Source organism: Gopherus evgoodei, chromosome 2 (assembly GCF_007399415.2).
Source record: "Gopherus evgoodei ecotype Sinaloan lineage chromosome 2, rGopEvg1_v1.p, whole genome shotgun sequence".
Classification (NCBI taxonomy): Eukaryota; Metazoa; Chordata; order Testudines; family Testudinidae; genus Gopherus; species Gopherus evgoodei.
Window position 1 is genome coordinate 55,569,088 of NC_044323.1, and position 13,590 is coordinate 55,582,677.

The following is a 13,590-nucleotide window of genomic DNA, read 5'->3' on the forward strand; positions in this document are numbered from 1 at the left end:
GTAAGGGTTTTATTTAACAAAAGCTCAGGCACTCCGCCCCGGCCCCAGCTCACTTCTCCCTCCTCTCATGAGTGCTCGCCCCCCTTCTCCTCCCCCTCCCTTGCTTCCCGTGAATCAGATGCTCGCAGGAAGCCTGAAACAAGCAGCAGGCAGGTAAGCTGGGGAGCAGGGGGATGGGAGGTGTGGCCGGCTTAGTGGCTCCCTCCAGCCTGGCACCCCCGGCTGAGCACTCCCAGCCCCAGCCAAGTGCCGTGGTTCTGGCCCAGTAGCTAGCTCCGGCCCTGCTCCTGGTCCTGGCCGAGCAGCCCCAGCCCGGTCTGGGCCAAGTGCCCCTAGCCCCATCCTGTCCCGGCCCCAACCGAGCACTCCCAGCTTCAGCCCCATGGCGCCGGTGCTGGTCCCAGCCCCGGCCCCGCAGCTCCAGCCCGGCCCGACCCCCGCAGCGCCGATCCCAGCCCAGCCCCCGCGGCGCCAGTGCTGGTCCCAGCTCCAGCCCAGCCCAGCTCGGACCCCACGGCACCAATGCGGGTGCTGGTCCCAGCCGAGCGGCTCCAGGCAGCTCGGTAAGGAGGCAGGGAGCAGGTGTTGGAAGAGGGCAGGGGAGTTTGGGGGCCGTGGGGGGGTGGATAGGGGTGGGGCGGTCAGAGGGCAGGGAACAGGGGGATTGAATGGTGGCAAGGGTCCTGGGGGGGGGGCGGCAATCAAGAAGGAGCAGGGGTTGGATGGGGTGGCGGGCGGCAGTCAGGGGCAGGGATTCCAGGGGCGGTCAGGAGACAGGGAGAAGGGGTGGTTGGATGGGGCGGGGTTCCGGGGGGCAATCAGGAATGAGAAGAGGGGTTGGATGGGGCAGCAGAGGGTAGTCAGGGGACAGGGAAGGGGGATGGATGGGGCAGGGGTCCTGGGGGGGTGTCAAGGAATGTGGGGGGTTGGATGGGGCAGGAGTCCCGGTGGGGCACCACAACCCCCTCTGGGGTGAGGAGGAGGGAACCTGTTGTTAATATTTTGGCAGCTCATCACTGTCTACAAGTACTTACATAGGAAACAGAAATTAGATAATAGAGATAGTTTCAGTCTAGAAGACAAAGATATAACAAGGTGCAATGGCTGGAAGTTGAAGCTAGGCAAATTCAGACTAGAACTAAGGTGCAAATTTTTAACAATGAGAGTAATCAATCATAGGAAACAACTTGAATATGGATATTGTAGATTCTCCAATACTGGGAATTTTTAAATCAAGATTGGATGTTTTTCTAAAAGATAGGGTCTAGTTCAATCATGGCTATTGAATTTAAAGCAGGAATTAGTAAAAGGAAGTCCTATGGCTTGAGTTATGTAGGAGGTCAGATTAGACTATCACAGTAGTCTTTTCTGGGCTTAAAAACCTATGAAAAACAGACTGGAGTTAAACAAAAGACTCCCATTGATTTGAATGGTCACTGGATCAGGTCCATGTTGAAAAATCTATCATCTATCCTTATTACGTCAACATAAGTTTCTTTTTAAAAAGACCATTGGAAACAAGATATGTATTTTTTTTTGCTCTTGTCTGAGAGCTAACAGAAGAAAACAGATTTAAATATACATTGTATTGTAACACAAGAAGCAGTCTACCTAACCAAAGTCACAGATTCCTCAATAACTGAAGCCTCACAGATTTCAAGATGGAATTGGATTTGGTTAATATCCTTTAAATATTAAATTTACATTAAATTTTTTACATTTAATTTACATTTACGTGTTACATTTCAGAAAGAAATTTACATCTTGTTAATGCAGCTTTGCCAAAAATTGATTTTGCATCTACCTCTTGACTAATTCATTTGGGTTAACTATAACTTTTTAATATTTATAAGGTAATTCTTCCCTTCCCTCCAAATAAGGAATGAATCAAGCCAATACAACAGTCACACTTACTCTGGAAGTCGAGACAGGACTCCTGCAGAAAGAGAAGTTATGCTATCATTGATCCGCCCTGGTGCCTCATGCCTCCAAGCCCAACTGACAACAAACTCCAACAGCATCAAGACAACGAAAAGCGGTGTCGCCTGAAAAGGGATTTGAGTAAAAGAGCAGTTACAACACAAATTGAATTTTGCATAAATTTCTGAACACTATAGCAAGCAGGATACTCAAAATAGCATCATATGTTAGAAGATACCACAATGACATTTTAGAATAGTCCTCCCCAAACCTTTTCTTTTCTTTATTATTTGTATTATTGTTGTGTCTAGAGCAGTGCTTCTCAAGGTCGGGGCGCCGTTTGTTCAGGCAAAGCCCCTGGCATTCCGGGCCGGTTTGTTTAGCTGCCGTGTCTGCAGGTTCAGCCGATCGTGGCTCCCACTGGCCGCGGTTCGCTGCTCCAGGCCAATGGTGGCTGCAGGAAGGGCGGCCAGCATATCCCTTGGCCCATGCCACTTCCCACAGCCTCTACTGGCTTGCAGCAGCAAACCGCGACCAGTGGGAGCCGCGATCGGCCGAACCTGCGGATGCAGCAGGTAAACAAACCAGCCCGGACCGCCAGGGGCTTTCCCTGAACAAGCAGCAGACCGGCTTTGAGAAGCACTCGTCTAAAGGACATAAAGGGCTAAGGTGTGAAAAATCTTAACTACACTCATGGCAACAATGGATATGAACAACAACAAAAAATAATTATACCTGGGAAAAGTTTAATAAATATATATTGATTTCATTTATAAACAAATTTGAGTTGATTATTGCATGTCATCATGTACATATGAACATTTGATATACATTGTCACAAATTTTCCAGGAGGTCTCATTCTAGATGGCATTTCTATATAGGACATGATTTCTCATTTAGTCTTTATGAACAGAGGTGGGAGGATAGCGCTGACTTTGGCTACAGGGACTTTTGAACAGCCGAAATCCTTTTCCAGCCATACCAGCAGCATCTTCAGATTACAAGTGAATGAATGGGCATTTTATGTACCATGATTCACTGGGAAAAAAATAATGACCTCAAGACACCAAACGCTGAAGAACTAAAAATTTACATTGGCATAGTTCCATTGATTTTAACTTGAATTTTAAGATAAACTTATGATTATGCTTGCTTATGTTTCTGCAGTCAATGTTTGAGTTCAAGGGTATGAAAAAAAAAACAGATCTGGTACCATCAGATATTTCTGCACAGGTTAAAAGACTTAATCCTGCAAACATTTAACTGAAACACAATATTTGCTACTGTTAAGGCAGAGTTTAATTCACAGCACCTGTTATTTATGTTTATATTGAATTCAATTTGTTTTATATTCTCCTCACATTTCCAGGTTTCAATGCACAGCAGATTTTTGTACTGCTGTACAAAAGGTATATCTCCACTACTGATGCTGTCAGGAAGGAAAACAGGAGGTTTGCACAGCTGGGGAAGGGTTTCGGCACTAGGGAGGCATTTGAGGCTTTCGGCACTAGGGAGGCACAAGAGGCAGGCAGGGATTGTGGGATAAGCACAGTAGATGGGTGTGTCTGCCCAAAGGATCTGGTGTCAAATAGATAACAAGACAGACCTTTACACTTCCCTCATTAGGATACAGAATTAACCGCCAACCGAGATGAATGTACGTGGCTTACACCACTCAGAAATATTGTTTCCTGTTGTGGGAAGTCTCAAAAAGGCAACACAACACTTGGTCCCAGTTTTAATATTATCTTCCCAAGTTTGAGGGAAGGATGAATTCTGTGACAAATTCCACAGCAGTGGAATATACAGATCTCGACTATGACCTGAATTGTTGCAATGAAGTTTTTAAAGCGCTATGCCCAGTAATGAGTGTTTGCAGGACTGGACTCTAAATTATTATGTGAAACCTTCTGGAAGGAATGGAGACCCAATGCCTTGAAGCCAACAGAATGCCTCAAAGGTCTCCTTCCTGCAACAAAACTAAACAGATATACACAATATTGATAATTTGGGACCAATAAGCCATAAATACATAAATATAAATGTTTTTGGTTTGAAATACAACAATCCTAGACCAGGCCTAGACCAGACCTAGACCAGTTCTCAGACCAGGTATGTCAAAAAAAAAAAAAAAAAATATTCCGCCTTTTTTTTCCCCCATCATCTGCTCCAATACTAAATAGAAAACATGATTTTTTTCTGAGATATGATTAAAAATACAGCATTTTGTTAGAAAAATAATTATATCAAACATTTCCCGTCCTCTCAACTAAAGCTCAATGACAAGTTAAAAAAATGAGTGTGTAGACAGTAGGGAGAAAAACTGGCTCATTAAAGGCCCAAGCCTTGTAAGAGATCATTGACCTCAATACTGGGACCAAGATCTGGGCCTTCATACTACAGCATGAGACTGAGCTATGGAGCAGCAAGCGTGGCACTGCAAATTGCATAGACCCAGAGAAGGACACCAGTCTGAGGCCCTTTAAGGATGAAGGGAGAATGGTGAATAGGAAACATATGGTTATGTTGTGCATGGCTATTTGCTTTACCTGCCAACAACTATGCTGCTTAAAATATTTGACTTTTGTGCACTCGTCACTACTGTAACTCTTTTATAACCACTGCTTTTAGAATCTATTCCCCATTGTGTGATTTTGTCACACACAGCCATCTGACAGTGTTCCCTAGTTGTCAAACAGGGAGTCCCATGTCAGACAGGCAGAGGGGGTACCATTCATATTGTCCTACCCACTTGCCAATCAAGCAGCTTGCCAGTGAAACAATTCTCATTTATGGATCTGAGTGTCTGAATCCAAGTCAACTGCTGTTCCTCTCCCACAAACCTTGTTGTCAAAAAGCAATTTGAGGAGACCAACTAATCTAGGTTTCAAACCCTAGAAGTGCTTTCCTCCCCCTCCATTTCCAACTCCCACATTTTTGCCCACCACACCACCAGAAATACTTTAACTGGATTTGAGATGGTGTTTGGGATTGATAAAAACTCCATTTAGCCTTAATCTATAGCCTGAACAGCCCACTCTCAGCAGTGAGGAAGAAGCTATCTTTGTTGAGTGAGCACTTAAATCACCAATTTCTGCAGATTGTAAAGTGTCATTTTAAAAAAGTGCCTACTCCTTCCGGATGCAAAATAATATTCTCAATATGAACCAAAAAGTAAACCAATGCAATAGTATTTTCACCATGCAAACTCTTGTGATATTATTGAGAGAGTCTCACCGTATTTGGTGTGTTTTCAGTCTCAGCTCCTGTAAGTTTATTACATGAAAATCCCAGCTTTCACTCAAAATGAAATACAAGTTTCTAGCTCTCATGGTAGAGCAGAAAAGCCTGAAAACATGAACTGAGTGCATGCAACAGACACACAAACCAGAACGCAAATAAAAAGAAAGCCACTTTTCAAAACAACTCTCATGATTTTTCAAGCCAATTTCATGATTTTTTTTGGGGGGTGGGGGTGACTCATGGTTTTTGAACACTTGAGACTAGCAATACTATGTATTCCGGAGACTGGGCATAGACATTCAGTGTCTCTGCTGCTGCTCATACCTTTTCAAAGTAGAAGTAGAGTGAAACTGCTGCTGCCTGCTGTGAAAGCTATGAGCAGAAGCAGAGTCAAGCTTTAGAACTGCTCATTTGTGGAATCAGAGGACCCCCCGCCCCCATAAGAAATAGAGTCTGGGAAGATGGGTTGCGTAGCAGAGTCTACCCCATCTTCTTACACTCACATTAGACAGGAGCTTTAAAGAGGAACCACCACTCCATATTGCAACATCCCAGATACTCTGAAATGAGGGAAGAAAGGTACAGCGAATTTTCCCTTTTCCTTCTGGTAATTAAGAAGAGGGATTCCCAAATTCAGCTAGCTACAAACTGATATAGAAAAATGGATCCCTGAGTATGGTTGAGGGCCAGCGTCCAAAATGGAATCCAAACATCCCTTCTTTTGCCTGAAGTTTTGGTGAGAAATGGGCTGGCTTCTCCACAAGGCACTGCTTTAGAATCCCGCTATAGCCAGAGGCTGATATTAAAGGTAGGGGTAGCTAATAGGTTTAGGCTTCATGTTCTAAGGGCTTGTCTACATCAGAAAGTTGCAGCGCTGGTGAGGGAGTTACAGCGCTGCAACTTTGAAGGTGTACACATCTGCAGGGCACCACCAGCGCTGCAACTCCCTGTTTGCAGCGCTGGCCGTACTCCCGTTTTGGCTCGGGTGTAGAGGATCCAGCGCTGGTGATCCAGCGCTGGTAATCCAATGTAGACAGTTACCAGCGCTTTTCTTGACCTCCGTGGAAGGAGGAAGCCTCTGGTAATCAAGCTGGTTTCCTTTCCCGGTTTGCTCTCTCGGTCCCGGAGCCACCCAGCAAACCGCAGGGAAGGAGACCTGCTTGCTCGGGGTTCCGGGACCGAGAGAGCAAACCGGGAAAGGAGACCAGCTTCGCCGCGGTTTGCTCTCGCGTTCCCGGAGCCACCCAGCAAACCGCAGGGAAGGAGACCTGCTTGCTCGGGGTTCCGGGACCGAGAGAGCAAACCGGGAAAGGAGACCAGCTTCGCCGCGGTTTGCTCTCGCGTTCCCGGAGCCACCCAGCAAACCGCAGGGAAGGAGACCTGCTTGCTCGGGGTTCCGGGACCGAGAGAGCAAACCGGGAAAGGAAACCAGCTTCGCCGCGGTTTGCTCTCTCGGTCCCGGAACCCCGAGCAAGCAGGTCTCCTTCCCTGCGGTTTGCTGGGTGGCTCCGGGACCGAGAGAGCAAACCGCGGCGTTCCCGGTTTGCTCTCTCGGTCCCGGAACCCTGAGCAAGCAGGTCTCCTTCCCTGCGGTTTGCTGGCTGGCTCCGGGACCGAGAGAGCAAACCGCGGCGTTCCCGGTTTGCTCTCTCGGTCCCGGAACCCCGAGCAAGCAGGTCTCCTTCCCTGCGGTTTGCTGGCTGGCTCCGGGACCGAGAGAGCAAACCGCGGCGAAGCTGGTTTCCTTTCCCGGTTTGCTCTCTCGTCCCGGAACCCCCCTTGAAGCCGCCCAACAGCGCTGCAGTGTGGCCACATCTAACACCACTTGCAGCGCTGGTTGCTGTAAGTGTGGCCACTCTGCAGCGCTGGCCCTATACAGCTGTACTAATACAGCTGTAACAACCAGCGCTGCAAAATTTTAGATGTAGACATGGCCTAAAAGGAACCCAGCACTCGGTTTTGCAGTTCTCCTTCTCTACTAGCGGAAGTAGCACTGGAGATACTCAAGTCATTTAGAAGGCACTGTCAATTGGATGAGTCCCTCCCCCAGAAACATTTAAGTTGGTCTGATAAATTTTCCAAATCCTTGCATATAGCTTGCTTGTATTAAAGTACTTCATTTTGCACTCACTCTCCCAAAAATCCATTCGCTTAATTGCTTGCTGTCTCATCCACCTGTTATATTGTCCTTTAAATTGTAAGCTCTTTAAGGAAAGGCCTTGTCATTATTATGTCCAGAATAGAAACTTTTGCCAGTATTGGTTGCAGGGTGTAATTTTTTGCAAAAACTACTGGCAAAAGTCCTAGTTTAGCTGCAGTTTTAACATCATAAAAATGCTTTTGTCAATACAGATTATTTTGCCAGCATAAACTGTGTCCATGGGTAGGTCTACACTACCTGCTGGATCGGTAGGTAGCGTTCGATGTATCGGGGATCAATTTATTGCATCTTGTCTGGACATGATAAATCGATCCGCTAATTGACGCCCGTAGTCCACCTCGGCAGGAGGAGTAAGCGGAGTCGATAGGGGAGCCGCGGTAATCGACTCGCCGCCATGAGGACAGCCAGGTAAGTCAAACTAACATACTTTTACTTCAGCTATGCTATTAGTTCAAATCCCCCCGCCCCCACCCCCGCTAGTGTAGCCCAGGCCTATGGTAAGAGGGTTTAATGGTAGAGCTATATGAGTAAACTTTTTCCTAGAGTATTCATGGCCTACATATTTGTAATGTCTTGCACAATGGGGCCCCATTCTAATTGAGGCTGCTGGGTGCTCCTGCATTACAGATAGCAATAATTAAACAATAAAGATTCCATCCCTAGCATCTAGTACAGCAAGTCTTTGACTGATTCTAGGGGTGGAACAGAACATCTGAAAGTTAACCAAAGTTGGGGTGTGCATGGCACAAAGTCTGAGCTGACTCTCCCAAAACTTCTTTTTCTCTTTCACTTTAACTACCATTATTTTACATTGAAATAGTCACATTCTTTCTTCTTTGTCCCAGTCAGGTGGCAAGTTCTTCAGGGCAGAGTTTTCTATCTGCATATTCTGGGAAGCAGGGTACAAGTACTATCTCGAGCGCCTTAAGGGAAAATAATATCTGTTCCCCTTTTATTAAAGCTATCCATTTCAATTCTTCACCCATTATATCCTGCAGATTGTCAACCCTTGTGATGTTATCAACAGTCTCACAATATTTGAGGTTTCTCTTAAAACCTCAGCTGCTAGTACGAGAGATAGCATGGAAATCTCAGCTTTCGTTTACAATAAAAGTTCCTAGTCCCCATGGCTGCAGAAAGCTTGAAAACAGGAAGCTAGTGCACCCTAAAGGCTCAGGAACTAGAAGGCAAATAAAAAGGCAGCATTTTAAAATCTCATGATTTTTACGGCAAACTCATTGGAGGAAGGGAGGTAGACTCATTTCGGACAGCTTGAGGTTGGGTAATATTGAGGTGCAAGAGAAAGCCGGGCAGAGAGGGACAAGCAGAGAAAAGAGTGAAGGGTTGTAAAGGACAGCTGGTGTGTGGGAAGCAGACACAGGCAAAGGAACACCGAGAGAGGGACATGGAAGGAGAGGCCGGGGGCCCAGAGACAGGGACAGGCATGGGGTGTACAGGGCACAGAGATGGGGGAGGTGGGGCCAGGGACAGGCCCGGGGGTGCAAAGGGCACAGAGAGAAGGCCAGGCAGGGGGTGTAAGGGGCACAGAGCCGGGGGGTGCAAGGGGCACAGAGGCAGAGAAGTGAGGGGCAGGCAGGGAGACGACAGACATAACGAGATCTCCTGTCCCTAGCCCAGCTCCCCGCCAGGCTCTCACCTTATTCACATAATCGGGCACCTCCTCAAGGCTGGCGAAGGAGCTTTCATTGGGCTGCAGGACGTAGAACAACGCGCGGACCTGCTGGGACACCGAGAGGCCTCCCTGCGGAGCTGCGGGGCCGTCCATGGCTCCAGCTGCCGCGGCTGCCTGCCTAGCCACAGGGAGGGGAGAAAATCCCAGGGCGAAAGTTCGTCTGCGGGGAAGAGGCGGAAGCCAACCCGCTAAGCAGGTGAACACCGCAGCCCGCTCCCTTCCCCTTCGGCTTGAGGCCGAGCCTGCGGTTCCCTCACCCCTTCTCTTTCCTTCAGGCCAACACACGGCCGGCCGCCTGCCCTGGGGAGCACGCAGGGCACGTTCCCCAAGAGCTCGGATATAAAAGAGAAGAGACAAGGCAAAGTTTAGTTCCTCCGATTTCTCCTTCCGCTTGGATTTGTTGTTTATTTTAGCCCCTCCTTTTAATGACAAGCCTTTAATTGCTCAGTTTAGTGTTTAGCTGCAGCTTTTTCTGTCGTTGCAAGTTTGGGGCCCATTTTATAGCTACACTAAGCCACTTCCCTTCCTCTGGCTTCTGGATATCAGAGAGCCCAACACAACACAGCTAATAATGAGCCTCCAGGCCCACTCGTTTCTCAAAAAGTCACTGACAGTACAGGTCCACTTCCCCCGTGTCTACATTTTTGAGCTTTCAGCTACTCTTAAAGAAAATAAATCACACTATTATGCAGGAGGTTGATCTGCTTATAGGGTGGACAACATATCTGGAAAATCAAAAAATGTCAAGGAATATTTTTTTTTATAAAAAAATGTCATTTTTTTTACTATCTCTAATCTCTGGACATATTTTGCTTTTCTGTTTCTGAGCTTGGCTGTATTTATCAGTCACACCCTTACTTTTTGATGTTTCATTTTTGCTTTTGAAGTGTGAGGAAGGTTTATCACAGCCCTATTTGATGAAACTCAGGCAAGACATGTCAGTCACTAAGGAGGATTAGAAGGGCTAGTCATTATGTTGTCATTTAGAAAGGCATTCATTAAAATCAGGAAAATATCAGGAAGTATTAAAACCAGTTATGGGCTAGAATAAAGCAGCACAGCTGCTGCTGACATTTCAAATCCACCCAGGGCCCATTTACCTGTAGCCCATTTACTGTAATGGTGCCTGCCAGGATCATCGTGGACAGCGTGGGAAAGTATCCTTCCACAGAGGAAAGAATAAATCTGCCATCCCTAGAAACCTTTGGGAGAGAACAGCCCAATGCCTCCATGAAAGTTTCATTGAGATCTCTCAGGAGGATTCAAGGGACAACCCTGTGTACATAAATAAACGTCTCTGCACCCTCTCCCTGATCCCCTGCCTAACTCTCGTGAGGAACAATAACAACTCTACCTCTTTGTTGTACCAATATCTCTTCTAGAATGAGTAACTTAATGAAAAGTCGATACATGTGTCCTGTTATGCTGAGGTCGGGCACCATCTGTACATTTAAACAGAGTAGTGCGAAATGCATTCACACACTTTACTGAAGGCTCCTTCCCCTGCATCAGGCTTACCCAAGCTCAGCTACAGGGCTGACTGGACTGGGATGGAATCTCAAACAGATCCTGGCTTGCAGCACAGCTAGAACCCCAATTGTAAGTCCCCATCCTCCTCCTCTTCACTGTTCACAGCAGAGTCCTCGGGCTTCTCAGAGTGAACTGCAGGGTGTTGGTGTGGTCTCTACCAAGTATGGCCTGCATCTCCTAGTAAAAGTGGCAGTGACTCAGCACCAGATCAACTATTTGTCCCCTTGGCATTCTGATTTGCCTGCTGCGTTTCCTTTGCTTTCACGCAGCACTGCTGCTGATCCCTTCACCTGCATTGCCCATGCAATCTGCTGGTAGTGGTCCATGTTTCTACGACTGCGTGGTCTGCACAGCCTCTTCTACCCACAGGCTCAGAAGATCCAATACTTTCTGTCTACTCCAGGCAGGAATGTGTCTGGAGTGTGTAGGTGGCACTGTCAGTTGGGCATGGGTGATGAGTATCGTAGGCCCCTCCCATGCTTCACTCCCAGGCCAAGCCCCGTTCTGTGGTTCCCAGCACTCTGCTCTGGCTGGCCCAGGCTGGCTGGGGCTGACTGCCCTGCCTCCCTCAGGAACTCAGGGCTGGGGGCAGTACAGCCACACCACCTGGCGCTCTGGGCCTGGCTGCACCACTGGGAGCACCAGGACTGGGGCTGGGGGGAGGGTGCTCTGGGCTCCTGCGGGGAAGGGTGGCAGATGGGGAGAGGTAGAGTAGGGTGACCAGACAGCAAGTGTGAAAAATCGGGACAGGGGGTGAGGGGTAATAGGAGCCTATGTAAGAAAAAGCCCCAAATATTGGGTCTGTCCCTATAAAATCAGGACATCTGGTCATGCCAAGGGAGGGGGGAGCAGGAGGGACAGGGGCCTGGACACAAGGAGAGGGGCAGGGGGTCAGCCTTGCTCAACAGTCGGGTCACTGGCTGCCCAACCGCACGGTTACATGCAACGAGAGAGCTGCTAGGTGTTCACCAAGTGGGCAACTGGAAAAAGCCATTTCAAAAATATGCAGCGTTTTTAAAGGACTGGATGGCTTCTGGTCTCCATGACTCCTGGGCAGTGGAGTTCACAATTACGACCAGAGCAGTCCATGTCAGGCATTCTGGGACAGCTGCTAGAGGATTGTTATGGTCAACATAAGTCACACAGTGTCTACACTAATACTGTGTCAACCACAGTAGGTTGACCAGAGCTCACTACCATTCAGGGAGGTGGTTTTACTGCATTGCTATAACAGGGCATTTTCATTGGCAGGAGACAAATTTGAGTATAGACACATGCACAACTAAGTTGATACAAGATGGCTAACACATTTATGACTAAGAATTCACTCCTTGAGGATGGACGGGTGGTGGTACCACTATAGCCACCATCTTCCTCTGGTGGGAGGACAGAACATTTTCGTTCTATCTGGAGTTCCCTATACTCCAGTAGTTGTCATGGAGTAGCTCTGGTGGACTCCAATGGACAAGGAAATGAAGGAAGATTCCATTCTCCAGATCATCATGGAGAATCTCTGGGTAAGGCCTGGGCTATGGGCAAGCACTGCTCTGTGAATGTAGCTGAATGCTCACTGCTTAAGATTCAAAACGTTGGAGCAAGGATTTCCAGTGATTTACTCGTAAAAGGGAGGAATGGGGGGGAGGGGAATCCAATAATATTGTTATAGGAGAGGGCCTAACTCTCCTCCCAAACGATGAGTAAAGCTCACGCCAAACAGTGAAAACAAAAACTAAAACAGAAAACTAGATGTTTTCTATTCTTATGTTACCATCAAAAACATAGAAGTATGTTGTGTCTAAAGACTGAGAATCTATTGTTGACTAATAGATCATTCCAGGAACCAAAGTAACTAAAGCTTTTGGTCTACTTAGAAGAAATTAGGGAACTGGCCCAAGATTATCTGTAGGCAGATCATATTTTTCTTTTCTCTGAAGAACTTTGTTCCACCCCCTCTATGAACAGAGCAGGCCCAGCCAGTTCTTGACTGGGTCTCTTTACAGTACTGCACCAGCACTGAATAATAAACTCTTAAAGGGAATTCAGACTGGTGGAAAGTGGGTTGGACACTACAGTGTGCCTTGGACCGAATTGTATCCAGCCCTGACCTGGGGCTAGTTTGCTTTAATTATTTAATGCTATTCTTGAATATGGAAACAAGCTTTAAATCAGTGAATGATGAATAATGGAGGGAAAAGATTTTTTACACATTGTTATTCCAGCTATTCAATATATAGTTTTAGTATATTATATAGCATGACATTTGTTATTCGCCAGGTACTGCAAAATAATTTAGAATCCCCCTTTGCCAATGAAAAGCTCCATTTTGGTCAGCACCTGTTTTGCTATTATTATTATTATAGCACTGGCACCTGGAGACAGGGAATATGCTTGATATTCGTTAGTCATCTTTGAGCCAAGTGGCCAGTAATGCATCGAAGTTATTGTGAATCCAAGGTCTAGTTCCATCTCTTTGTTCTGCCTGTGACTAGTTAGCACAGAATGATGTTCAGGTACGACTTTTCATAGGTTATCAATTCAATGAGACATTATTTGCATGGTAAGTTATACAAGTGTTGCTAATGTGTTTAAAAAAAAAAAAGATAGGACCACTTAGGTGTCTGTCAGGATTTGGTCCAGAATAGAGGATATTTGGGGTTGTCTTCACTGTGCCCATTTATCATTACTGTCCATTCCTGATCCGGTGGCACGTTGCTACATAGTGTGATGCTATGTCTGCCAGTTCTGTCCTTTCGCTGAGGGTCAGACACAGTTTTTCCTCATTGATCTTTGATTACATATTTTACAATTTTTGATTCTTTGGGAAGTCTCTCTCATGCTTCTTGTGTTTGGGACTTTGGTGTAGAAAGTGTGTATTTGTCTCAGTTTCTCCTCTATTTTGATGACGGCGCAGTCTCTCCTTTCTGTCTGAGGGACTTACTGGCCGCCGCTTCCCGCAGCTCCCATTAGCCCAGAGCAGCGATCTGCGGCCAGTGGGAGCAGCGATCAGCTGGACCTATGGACAGGGCAGGTAAACACACTGGC

The 13,590-nt window shown here is 46.9% G+C and overlaps 1 protein-coding gene across 2 annotated transcripts in view; it reads right to left on the reverse strand.

Annotated features, from left to right (window-relative positions):
* AGMO (alkylglycerol monooxygenase) overlaps window positions 1-9,499 on the reverse strand; it is a 278,867-nt gene extending 269,368 nt beyond the window's left edge. The window contains exons 1-2 of one of the 2 annotated variants that reach the window (XM_030550694.1): window positions 8,983-9,498; window positions 1,915-2,045 (exon numbers count right to left, since the gene is read on the reverse strand). In XM_030550694.1, the coding sequence (XP_030406554.1) occupies window positions 1,915-2,045; window positions 8,983-9,111 (260 nt within the window). In that variant the 5' untranslated portion in view covers window positions 9,112-9,498. Of the gene's footprint in view, window positions 1-1,914; window positions 2,046-8,982 lie in introns of both variants that reach the window. The other variant, XM_030550695.1, reaches the window with a different exon arrangement.
* Window positions 9,500-13,590: the final 4,091 nt, after the last annotated feature.